At 40.5% G+C, this 13223-nt stretch overlaps 1 protein-coding gene across 1 annotated transcript in view; it reads left to right on the top strand.

The window, feature by feature from the left end:
- Positions 1–13223, top strand: part of ADAMTSL1 (ADAMTS like 1) — a 202176-nt gene that overhangs the window by 57151 nt on the left and 131802 nt on the right. The window contains exons 5-6 of the mRNA XM_076362419.1: positions 4391–4517; positions 11323–11397. Of these exons, the coding sequence (XP_076218534.1) occupies positions 4391–4517; positions 11323–11397 (202 nt within the window). The remainder of the gene's footprint in view (positions 1–4390; positions 4518–11322; positions 11398–13223) is intronic.

Here is a 13223-nt window from a genome sequence, read left to right on the forward strand (position 1 = left end):
TATCTTATGCCAGAAAAAAAATACAGGCTCGGCCAACTAGGGATTAGCTGTTATTATTCCGGCTTTTTGTTGCTAACTTTTTTATGCTAAACCCATACGAAGAATAAAAAATCAACTCACTTTAGAGGTGGTAAAGAACTGGGCAGGGAGTTGGTACTCACCTGTGATTTCCTCACTCTGGTACTGCATGGCTGACATCTTCCATATCCTGCGAGACCTCCAGAGCTCTGCATGATCTGCCTTTACTGCTATAAGGGCATTTAACCACAACAGCAATAAGCTTCATAGGAACACCTTCAGAAATATGCAAGAGCTTCACCCAAAGCCTATGAACTGATAAGTGCATTTTCTTGATTTTAATGGGGTTTGGATTAGATTGTCAGGGAACTGAATGGAGCTGCTTCTGACATTTTGTGCGGTAACAATCTGCAGTTCAAGCTTCTGACCACACTTCAGCAATTTGAAACTCAAAAGATTTCAGTGTGGAAAGTCTGTGCTTCATTACCCTGCTTTAAGGGGAGGAAGCTTAACATGTAATAGAAATGAGTATGAAAACTGCTTACTTCAGAACATTTCCAGGCAGAACTTGTTGCAGTAATCCATTTTTGTTCCTGGTGGGGGCTTCCTTCCCAGCCCTTTATGGTTTGAAAAAGACTTCATCTCCCTAAACCCCGCAGGATATATTAAGATCAGGACTAGAATGCATTGGAAAAGGAAGTTTCCATCCCACAGAAACTTCAGAATTTCAACATTGGTTCTAGTTTCAAACCAAGATGAGGAGATGACATTTCAAAGCTTTTCAGAGAGTGAAATACTCCCCAGACGTCTGATTCAAAAATGTCAGTATTTTGTTTCAAACTGTGTCCACCAAGCCATTACTCTGAGCTGTAGATTAGAGGTACAATATCGCTATTCACTCCTTTGCCTACCAAGGTGATCAAGCAGTATCTTCCTTCGTGCTTATTTTCATGATGAGTCCTCAACCACCCCTTGTCAGATGAGTATGCCCATAGGTCAGTGTCTCGGCAGGCTTTTCTAGCTCTACAGCCTAAGTGAATCTACTTTTCCTGGTAGCTGGGTCTCTCCTAGTGTGTTGCATCTTTGGCATCCCTGATAGCAGCCATTCCAAAACCTCCCCTCTGTGTTTTGTTCACGTTATGGGTGGATGCTGAAAGAAACAATTCTGCCTTCCTGTTCCTTGCTAACTCTCTGGAGATTTCGGGGGGGATGGTGACATGTTTTCACCCATACCTTCATCTTTTGCAGCGAGTTCTCTGCAGCCTTGACAGAAAGTGAAAATAATGTTATGGAAATGACATATTCTCATCTCAACTCAGCCAAACCTATGTTTCTTCTGCTCATAGAGACAAAAGTTATTATTCTCATGAACTGTGTATTTTTTCAGGAGCACTTTAATATTTCCTTGTCTGATCTTTTGCTTTCATAAGAGTCCAGCCTATATAATGTTTTCACATAAGAGCTACTAAAAAGTAATATAAGAGATCTGGAGTAGCGTTTTTCATTTTAAAGCATCAGTGACTCCATTGCAAACACTACCAACTGTTTTACTGACTGTAATTATCTCCAAAAGATGGAAGAAGGATTTCCCTAGGTAGTGAATGGAAGAAAAAAGAAAAAAGCAGTGAACTTGGGAACATTTTTTATTTCAGGCATTAGTTAATCACCCATAAGGGTTTTTAATGAAAATTTCATACATATTCCCAGAACTCTGGATATCTATTAAGACAGATAATCTAACAGAGTAAAGCAAAATCTCTGCAGAAACATGGGGGAGAAATAGGAAATTTATTTAATTTTATCACAATTTCTAGTAGCATAAAATTATCTGATGGACTACCAAGTACAGGAAGAGTAAAAGACATTTTGTAAATACCTCATAAGTTTTGGTGTTCACAAGATGTCTCCAGTTTGCTCATAATTCCATTTGAAATACAGCATTTCAGCAAAAGAATTATTTTTATGCTATACATTGGCAATGGCTGTCTATCTCAAAAAGAGCAACGAACCTCAATATAACTTCCTTTCACACCTGAGATTTTCCTGGCAGTTTCCTCTACAAGTTGTGACCTAGCTCCAAATTGCTCAATTTATAAATCAACTTTAATCAGAGTACAGCCCATGGCAATGTGTGAGCTGATGATTCATAAAGTTAAAGAGGCTTTAAAGTAGTACAGGCTGGTTTTGAAATTGGTTGCCTCATACCTGGATTTAACATCCAGCCCTTTTCACATCCAGGCAGTTCACATGTTCTTTTCAAAATAGGCAAAGGCATGCAGATTTGGATACCACTCTAGACTGAACCATTGAGTGAGTATAACATATGTTATGAGCAGATATGAAAGGGAATTCTGGCCTTTCCTCCGATATCTGAGTTCCTCAGCAGAACCTTTCTCACTGTGGGTGCTAGTGAGCTGTAATGCGCTTGAAGGAAATTAATCTGCTTTGTAGGCATTATGTCATACAGTTTTCAGATCATGCAAGCCATTTTTTTCACATCTTGTCTATACAGAGACATTCATGAAAGTTAAAGCAAACCAGCCTGTGTATATCAAAGGTGGTTCAGCTCCTGTACGGATATTCTTATTGAGAAAAAAATAGACCTAAATCTTACATGGAATCACTGCTATAATTTATATATCTGTACTTGGAAGCTTTGTATGGAGTAGTCACAGTCCAGATAATCTTAACTTTGCTTCAGCTATGTAACCATTATTTGTCATGGTGTTTCTAATGTGATAAAATGCCTCTTGCAGTCTTGGTATGACTAGATTTTCAGGGAAATGTATAATTTATGCTTGACTGTTACTCCATTAGGCCTCATTAATTCCCCTGGAGACATCATAATATAATGCAGAAGCATAGGAGACTGACCCAGTTCTGACCCAGTAGAAGTGGGTAAAGTCAAAGAAATTTGATGATAGCTTTCATCAAGCCTGAATCTAAACCTATAATGATTTAAATTAAATTAATTCTACTATCAATATGATGGATAACCAAGGAAACTGCTATTGTGCCACTAGTAAAATAATGATGTTAGAAACAGCAACTGAATTGCTAAAAGTAAATAATGGATATTAATCAAAGCCTGCATTTTCACAGGCAAGTCAAGAGAAAGTGTCAAACCCAGAAGTACATCTCACCCTAGCAGAGACCTGCAATTCTGCGCACGTAGATTTGCACAAATAAGGAATACTAGTCTGAATGTTTAAGTGGGCAAGTTATACATGCAGCTTTTATAAGCCTGGATGATAAGCGCCCTATTTACTCTTATCAGTTTCTAGGACCCAGGTCTCTGCTTTAACTGAAACTCACAGATGCAGGAAAATTTAAGGCTGAAATAAGCACTTTATTTAAAATTCCCTGTGTTTATATATACTCTCTGTCTAAGAGTCTTAGCACAAACTCTTTAGTAGTAGAATTTATACGTAAATATTTTTTCATTGCTTACTTTGCACACCAGAATGCTAGAAGGCCTTTTATTTTCTAGTATATATAATTATAACACTGTATGGACTCGCTTAATTTCTTGGATTTCAATTATTTATGTGCAAAATACATAACTTGAATGCTGAATTCAAAGTTCAAACAAAAGGCCTACATTAGCACTGTGCTAAATAAATTTATATTCCATTTATTTAATTTTAAATGTATTTAATTATAAATTTATATTGATTCTCCTGGGAACTACAGCTTTTTTGCAAACTGAGAAGCGTAGTTTATCTATTCAAGCTATAAAATTTTGAACCAAACAAATTGCACATAAGCATAAAGCCAGTTTCAGAGCAGGTAATTGCATTTCTGACTCAGTTCTTTTGTTTTAACCATTCCCTCCTTCTTTATCAGATCTTTACCAATGTCTGAACACAGGCATTGATAGTGTGGAATGGGATTATTGTAAAACATAATTAAAACCACATGGTTTTCCCAACTGCATAGCAGGTAGAATTTCACTGAGATCTCAGCCATGTTACTATTTATCTGTGCTGCTCTTTACTTTTATCTATCTGTCTGCTTCTTATCTGTCTTCTTATCTATTTCAGGCATTTTTCTTTGTGAAACTCTAAGAAGTGTAATTTCTGATAGGACTCTGACCAAAAAATGTTCAAAATGCCCTAAAAAAACAACCTCCAACAATACTCTCCTTTCTCTGGACTGCAAAAGCCATTGAGTACTAACCTGCTCACTATCTCACGTCTGAATTCAGTTCAAACTCCCAGCCACATTTGCTCAGCCTCTTTCATTGCTAAGGTACTTTATGGCCCTCTAGAGATGCCGAGAGAGAAATTTGGCAGTAATTAGTTGCAGAGATGGATCGAGCAGTCAGTCAGTAGGTGCTCACATTGAACTGCACGTCTTTCTTTCTTGCCAGATCGTTGGCTGTGACCGCCAGCTGGGAAGCACTGTCAAGGAAGATAACTGTGGGGTCTGCAATGGCGATGGGTCCACCTGCCGGTTGGTTCGAGGCCAGTATAAGTCCCAGCTCTCAGCAAATAAACGTAAGCTGTCCCTTCTGGTAAAGTGCCATCTTGCCCTCTTAGTGAAATACGTGTTTCTTGCAAGCTATATTTCACCCCACTCTTTCTCAGGCAGTTGAATGATCAGCTGTGGTTGTCCCCACAGTTTCTTCCCTCTAGGGTTAAATCAGGCTTGCTCAGTCTACAGCTCTGGCTGTGGGGGTGAACAGAGGATTGTGGAAAGGCATCACCAGTATATTACCCGTCTTAGCTAGCTAGTTGCTTGGGAGGAGAGGGAGAAGAAGAAGAGCTGGCTCTACCGACACTGTTCTGGCTGTATTAGCTGGCTAGGCATAGGACTCAGTCCACACTGCTCTGAACAGAGTGGTTTATGCTGCTCTACAGCAAAGGGGAACCTTGGGGGGATGGTGGTGCCAACCTGGCACAATGCTCCCTCCCAGACCTACGCCTGCAGCATGTCTGCCTGCACACTGAGCATGATGACTCAGTCCTAGGGTGGACTGAAGTGCCTAAGTCAGGAGGTGCCTACATGGATGGGTATGGACAGACGTGGGTTTTCCCGCACACTGTCTGAGCCAGCTTCAACTCAAGAGTGTTAAAGTAGCATTATTGTGCCCCAGTGACAGGGTTAGTTTATCCTGGACCACAGGCAGGCTTTTCAGTCTGGTTACAGCACCATAGATGGAGCTATAAATGTTTTGGGATGAGACTGCGCATGTCTGGCCAGTTTGAAGGAAGGGTAAAAAGGTAGGTGCACTGTCATGCCTATGTAGACACACCTAAGGAATCATGTATGCTGTCATGCAAACCTGCCCCCAGCCCTACTCAGTGGCATTAGAGTTTAATCAGACCAGCTCTACTGTTCTGGAGCACTTTTTCCAGTGCTGAATAACACATGACCTAAAAGATTCAAATAACAGTGTAATATCTGCTGAAGACTGTGTGTGTACACTTGTGGATTCCTGTATAGATAACATTCAGTTTCTGGGAGGAGCAGAACGAGAGGTCGTTTTTACAAAAACTTCTCTCTGTTAGAGAATAACTGCTTAGGTATGGAGCACAGCACACAGAGCAGCAGTTAGCAGTGGGTCTGTGTTTGCTGACTGAGAGGGAGAGAGTGGGAGAAAGAAAAAGCGAGAGGGAGGGAGGGAGGGAAGGAAGGGAGGGAGGGAGGAAGGAAGGAAGGAAGGAAGGAAGGAAGGAAGGAAGGAAGGAAGGAAGGAAGGAAGGAAGGAAGGGAGGGAGGGAGGGAGGGAGGGAGGGAGGATGGACGGACAGCTATTTTGTATGAAGGAAGGAAAGGAATAACCCTCATAAGAGTTCCATTGCTGAGGCAGAACTCCACATTAGAGGGCAAAGGAAATAGTTCACAAAGATTCAGGAATGGAATTTCACCTCATTATTACTGTTTCTGCAATGTGCATGAACAGATTCAGAAATCTCCAGGCTGCTTTAGGCATGACAGTATTTGTGAACTTTTTTGGCAAATGTCTTTTCCTGTAGGAATAATTCATTGTTTTTCAGTTGCTTTGTGGTAAAAAGGTGCTCCTCTCTTTTCTACCGAGGATAAAGGCACTAATATACTACGCACAGTACTAAAATGTTAATGAAATAATGTCCCTACTCCCAATGGTTTGCTATTAAATATAAAGAATGCTATATAGGTAGTAGAGCAGATGACAGAGCATAGTCTTAGAGTGAGACAAATGTGAAAAAAATGTTAGAGAATGGATTGTTCAGACACATTTGCATGCACATAATTGTTACACAGAACTGAAGTAGATAATCAGGTTTTGTATACACTCTGTATAAACCACGTGGCATTATTCTTTCCCCTGCTGTAGACATACATGTTGTTATGCAACACAGTATGACTTTTGAATATATCAAAAGTAAGTGCTCCTTTAAATTGTCTTTTTACAATTGTAAAGGCACACTTACAGATATCCTTCACATGTGTGAATTAATATGAATTCTTTTTGAGGTTTGCTTCCAAACGGTTTATGCACATTCTGTGAAAATTTGAGATTTTAAATGTTGAAAAACTTTTAAAAATCTACTCTGTGTTTATTTTCTGCATTTCTCTTCCTTAGCGCTGTTTAAATGCCTGTCACTTTGTCTGTGTCAGTATCTTGATTATTTGTCACTATGAATGTATCTACACAAGCATATCTGGGATCAGGGCCTGATTTATTTGCTGGAATGACTGGATTACGTTTGGCTAATATCTTAATTCCAAGTTATCTCTATAAAATAATTCTTGTTTCTCAAGAATTATGTTTATTTTGTCTGTAGTATGAACAAGGCATTAAAAGCCTATGTGAGCCAGCCTGCCATGCAACATAAGAAGAATCAGAAGGGACATGTGCAGCAGTGACCAGATAACAGCAGAGGTGTTCTGTGGGCTCACTTGGGATTTTTATTTGCGTAACAGAGCACAGCATCCAATTTTGAGGACTGTGCTAGGGAAATTGGACAATGACCATTAATCCAGCATTGTCCCAATAGTTTCTGAAGTTGTTTATACCTCAAAACTACTCCAGACACAGTCTTGAGCTCATCATACTGAATTCATTTTCTCTTGGTGCTCATATCCAGTTCCCTTCTCCGTGCTGTTTATATCATGCAACGGCATAGGAGAAGGATAGTACTAGAAAGAAATTCACAGAGCTTTTAAACACTTAGCACTTGCTACGGGAACAGCTTCCTCAGTATTTATAGGGGTAGTATACATCTCCCAGAGGCCTCAGAAACAGAAGCATGGCAGGGCAGGAGGCAATGTGATGTTGAATTCTCTCTTACATTGTTATGAAAAAGGAAGCACCTGTGTCTATGCTCTTGTTTCTATTTAAAAAAAAAAAAAAAGCTACAAAAGACTTCATTCATTCCAGAAATATTCTTTTCTCTTAGTCCTAAGCTTGGGTGGTTCAATCTTTCTAAGTTGCAGGAAGTGGATCTTTCTTTTTTTCATAATATCTCCCTTTGGAAAGAGTGTATGTATCTTCCTATGGAGATGAGCTGTATTTAAGCAGGCTTCTTTGTATTCACCAAGGAGCTAGAGAGTTGATCCCATGAGCGGAGGGTGAATTCTGCTGATAACCTTGTGCAAAGTTAGTATTTCTCTAAAAAAAGATTGACATCTACCAGTGAAATTGATTACTTTTAAAAGAGAATTGTAGAAATTGCTATGGTGAGGCAGAATAGATATTTATCTAATTACTCTTGCCATGGTTGTCAAAAATAGATGCAGTTCCAGATTTCTGTTGAATATCACTAGTAATGGGGAAATAGAAACAACTCAATTTTTCATCATGAGAACTGACAGTTAGACCATTTGGACAAAATCCAAATTCAAAATCCAAAACCAGAAGAAACTGATCTCTCATGGGACTCTGATGTATGTACCTGACATATAACCTTTGCCTAAATCCTTGCACGTTCTTCACAGCCCTGGGCCACTGTCCTCTCAGTTATCTGGGACTCTCCCTTACCTCCCTATGCATCTTCTCTGGAGGAAATCAACTGCCCACTAACACACTTTGCGCCTTTTCTTCAGAGTGCTCCACCTGGCTGCTCCACGATCTGCCTCTCTGCTTATTGTTGGAGGGAGCTGTGACTAAATATTACCATGCTTACTTTCACATGTCTCTTCACAGGAAATGTCTCCTTCTTATCACTGTTAACCTCAGGAAATTATCCTTCAGTCCCTACTGCTTCTGCTTTGTGAAAGCAGGAAGCACTGTGATAAGCATAAATCCCACTGAGCTTTGCATTTCACATAAAGTGTGCTAGGACTTCAAATGGAGAGCAACAAGATCAGGTGAAATATAGTCCTAGCAATACCCCGGGGCAGAAGAGACACGCTAAGAACATATGATATATAAGCTTGCATGATCTTTAAATTGTCTGATTTTTCTGTGACATATCAGTGAGTTGTTAACTCTCCAACACAGAGCTCATAATTGAGAGACAGTCAAATATAATAATGACATGGGACTGTCTTTAAATAAGACTTGTAAAAAGACCATTAATATTTTTTGAAAAATTAGTTATTGTTTTCCCAGACTTATTCCAATAAACATGACATATATATATATACAGCAAAATAATATGTCATACTCATGGATTTTTTTCCTCAAAATGGATAAAATGTATTTATCCTACTAGGTATCTTGAATATGAGTGCCAGAATGGTACCAATAAAATCAGCGTTAGAATATCAATATCTAATGAATTTTGTAAGATTTGAATATTTGTCTTTTCAAATAGAAAATTTGAATTCTGTGTAGAAATGAAAGATGTCTATCTTTCCTAATTAATTGATATCAGAGATATGTATGAGCAGAGTGTGTTGAATAGAGTTTAACCCCAGTGTTATAGAAGTCTTAGGAGACACTGGAATTTCTGGATAGGTTGAGGAAACATATCAAATCAGATTTTGAAAATGGAGACAAGGTTCAGAAGAGCCTGGGCACATGAACAGGCTTGATCTCCATGCAACTCTTGTGACACTCAGAGATTTATCAGACTGCCTACATTTGCCCCCTCACTCCTGGGATATTAAGAGGCCACAAAAGTATGGATATTTCACCCCATAAAGCTCTCCAATGTAAGAGTGTCAGAAATTCCTATGACACATGACTGAATTTAAAATTTAAAAGGGTTCTAGTTCACATTTTTGGGATCTTACAGGTTTGGATGGATGAATGTGTTGTTTAAAAGAAGTCCCTGTTTCCTGTAGTTTTCCCTCTTTCTGTTGCCTCTCTTCACTTTTTGACATAAAATGATGACATTAATAACTATTTTGCTGGTAACTGAGAATCCTGATTTATGGAATCATAGAATCATAGAATCATTAAGGTTGGAAAAGACCTCTAAGATCATCGAGTCCAACCATCAGCCCAACACCAACATGCCCACTAAACCATGTCCCTAAGCGCCGCATCTACACGTCTTTTAAATACTTCCAGGGATGGGGACTCCACCACTTCCCTGGGCAGCCTCTTCCAATGTTGAACCACTCTTTCAGTAAAGAAATTTTTCCTCATGTCCAATCTAAACCTCCCCTGGCGCAACTTGAGGCCATTTCCTCTCGTCCTATCGCTAGTTACTTGGGAGAAGAGACCGACCCCCACCTCGCTACAACCTCCTTTCAGGTAGTTGTAGAGAGCGATGAGGTCTCCCCTCAGCCTCCTTTTCTCCAGGCTAAACAACCCCAGTTCCCTCAGCTGCTCCTCATAAGACTTGTTCTCCAGACCCCTCACCAGCCTCGTTGCCCTTCTCTGGACACGCTCCAGCACCTCAACGTCCTTCTTGTAGTGAGGGGCCCAAAACTGAACACAGTATTTGAGGTGGGGCCTCACCAGTGCCGAGTACAGGGGCACGATCACTTCCCTACTCCTGCTGGCCACACGATTTCTGATACAGGCCAGGATGCCATTGGCCTTCTTGGCCGCCTGGGCACACTGCTGGCTCATGTTCAGCCAGCTGTCAAGCAGCACCCCCAGGTTCTCTTCTGCCAGGCAGCTTTCCAGCCACTCTTCCTCAAGCCTGTAGTGCTGCATGGGGTTGTGGACGAAGTGCAGGACCCAGCACTTGGCCTTGTTGAATCTCATAGCTAGGCTCATTATTCCTAGGCTGGAATAGTTTTCCCAGTTCGGTCTCGTCAGAAACTTAAGGCCCCAGCTCATATGTTTGGATGAAAGATGATATGCTTTTATTGGCTGAGTTAGCCTTACCTGACAAAGCAACACATTGCTTTCAGAGCAGAGCTATAGTTCTTGCTAGCGGGCATTACATGACACAGATGTGAGCAGTTCTAATGAACAGATAGTGAAAGGGACTTCATTCCTCTCATGTCTATCACCTCGCAAAAAAAAAATCCTGTTAGGCATGCATGCTTTTTCTTTCCCAACTTCTGCTTATAGGAGGAGGAGGCAGAAAGGACAGGGAAAGGTGAATGATGAACCTAGACATGCTGGTTAGTCCAGGTCAGCCTCCTCTGGATGCCCACTCCACGACCCAGGCATAGAGTTGGGAGCATTTCTAACATCTTTCCACGCCTTTCCTTCCTGTCTCCCTTCAGGACATTACTGAGGTTGCTGCTTCTTTAGAAATGCTGACCTAATTAACTTTCACAGCAGCATGTGACCTATATGCTAATTCACGCCTCAGTTTAAATCTAGTTGGCAAAGCTCCCAAGGGCTTCATAAGTGCAAGATCCTGCTTGACCTCTTTACATGACGGTCTAATGGGCTTCTGTTTTTCCAGGGGCTTTCCATTAGTGGTGTGGAAAAGGAAGCAGAATTATAGCACTTTTAGTCATTAAAATAAAAAGTGTGAAAGGCAAGGCATGCCTGAGGGCAGTGGGAGATCATTACATAGCATGGGCAGGGTCATGGAGAAGCTGTAGGGCTCAACTGGGAAAGAGTCAAGTGAAGCAATGGGCTGTTGTGGTTAAGCATCAGAATAGGCTTGTGCTTCTCTACTTCACCACAAACACCAATTCAAAAGACTTGGAAGAGGTTTAAGTGGAGTCGTGGTGAAATACGAAGCTGTTAGTTACTCTTGAAATCCAGAAATGGTTATGAAGGAGTTGAGAATAAAGAAAATCAACAGGTTTGGGTTCTTCTAAGCAGAAGGTTCTTACCACATTTAACAAGTTATTTTTTCAGATTTTTAATGTTATCTCATCATTCATAGCGTTGTTTAATTGGTCCAAAAGCTTTTCTTTTGACTGCCTTGTAAGCATCTATTTCACTGCTTATTTGAAAACAGATAGGAATTTCTTTGTTTATTTACTCCATGCATTTTTGCCTTCCCACAGTGGATGACACGGTGGTTGCTATTCCTTATGGAAGCAGGCAAGTTCGCCTCGTGCTGAAAGGACCCGATCATTTATGTAAGTAGAAAAAGCTAGTGTACATTTGTTTAAGAAAGCCTTGCTAACCCGCAGTGCTCTGTTTACACTGTGGTGTCTGGTTTCCCTCTCTCAGATCACTGATTTCGACACAGGGATGAGTCCTGCCCTCAGAAGCTCTCCTTGGACCCAGTTACATCAGTGGTACATGCTCTTTTCAGAGCAGAGCTTGGCCAACATTGCAGAATCCTTTGCCCCGCCATAATTTTTCAGTCATTTCTGTTTGCTTATCCTTTGGCTGGCCTGCTTGATGCCAAGTGCTTTTGTTTAAAATTAATAAAATATATCCCACTGAGTGAAGAAATATTGAGGACAGTAAAGTATAAGCTTCCCTACAGCTGAGCTTAGCCATCAAGCTGCTCATGACTTTAACACATGTTTCTGTTACAATAATCTCTCTCACTCCCGTAGATGCACACACATGGGCGCATGCACACACACAAAATCACAGTCTAAAGGTCAGAAACAGCATGCACAAGTCAAACCATACTCCTTAGTAGTGATATTGCTCCAAGGAGGTAAGCCCACTGAGTGCTGCTAGCCAGTCACTTGGTGGCTATATACTTCCCTGCTTCATCTAACAGGGAGCTGTGTATCCCAGCAGCTGTGTATCCCTCTTCTCTGGGAGAAGAGTCTCGGGATTTGAGAATACGCTGGGAGAACTGAAGGCAAATCCATTTCTTTCATTAATAGAAACTCCTTGCATCCCTCTCTCTTAACCCCTCTCCAACAAGCTGCTCCTTTTTTCATCAGCAGCAAACGAACACTAGAGTGTTGGCAAATGGGATTTACTGTCAGAAAAAACACAAACTGTACTGCATAACCTCTCAGAAGCACAAATTATTGTAAGATAAGTAGGGCTCCCTTCTCCTTTTCTAAAAGGTAATAGGACTTTCCTGCAGCACGGACCAGTTAGAGTCCTCTATGCTTGTCAGTATAAATACAAACATTAGTGTCAGCAAGGAGGTGAAACACCAAATAGTTCCCACTCTCTCCAGATTTCTTTCACCCAAAGAACTTATACTGAGTGGCAAAATAAGGGGTGGTTTATCAGTCCTGTTCTGTAGCTCACTGCTTGTGTTTAGAAAGCAGTGGGCATTCCATAACCTTTTAATAGTTCTTTAGATTTAGAGCTGTGAATAAAGACCAGCAAATTACAGGTTATAAACTAAGGAAAAGAAATTTTTCTTTTCTTTTCTGTTTTTCTTAAAACTTAAGTTCAAATGCTGCCTGTACTTCAGTTTTAAGTGGCCCTTCGGATATTCCTGAGCTTCTCCAGTATGGTTGTTACAACTTTCCCACTAAATGATTTGCACTCTTCCTTTCTCTCCTGTCTTCTTTGCCAGTATAGATGTTCTCTTCCAAGGTAGAAAAATTTCATAATTTTATTATTTTTTGGGTGAAATTGAGCTATAAGACAGCTTAGAGAGAAATGAGATTTTAGCAGGAGAGAGTGATCTAAAGCTGTCTTCACTCAGGCCATATCACATTTCAGGACAAAATTATTTGAATCAGAGAGGTCTGCCTGAGTCACTGGTTGAGATTTAGATTAGCCCCTCTGTGTAAACATGAATAAGTCCAAATACATCTCTTTCAGATGTCTCCATGAATCTTTCTGTTCACCCATCAAAGGATTTTATATATGTATGAGCTACAATCAGTTGGGGGGGGAGGGAGTATTTTGCCCTGTGAACTTTGGTTGTAGGAGAAGTCAACAGGAGGCTGATTATATACACACAAGTCTTAAAACCATCTTTATCCCTGATGCATGCAGCCTTGTCCAGAAATAAATATATGGCTGAGTGCAT

The sequence above is a fragment of the Aptenodytes patagonicus genome, chromosome Z (genome assembly GCF_965638725.1).
Source record: "Aptenodytes patagonicus chromosome Z, bAptPat1.pri.cur, whole genome shotgun sequence".
Lineage (NCBI taxonomy): Eukaryota > Metazoa > Chordata > Aves > Sphenisciformes > Spheniscidae > Aptenodytes > Aptenodytes patagonicus.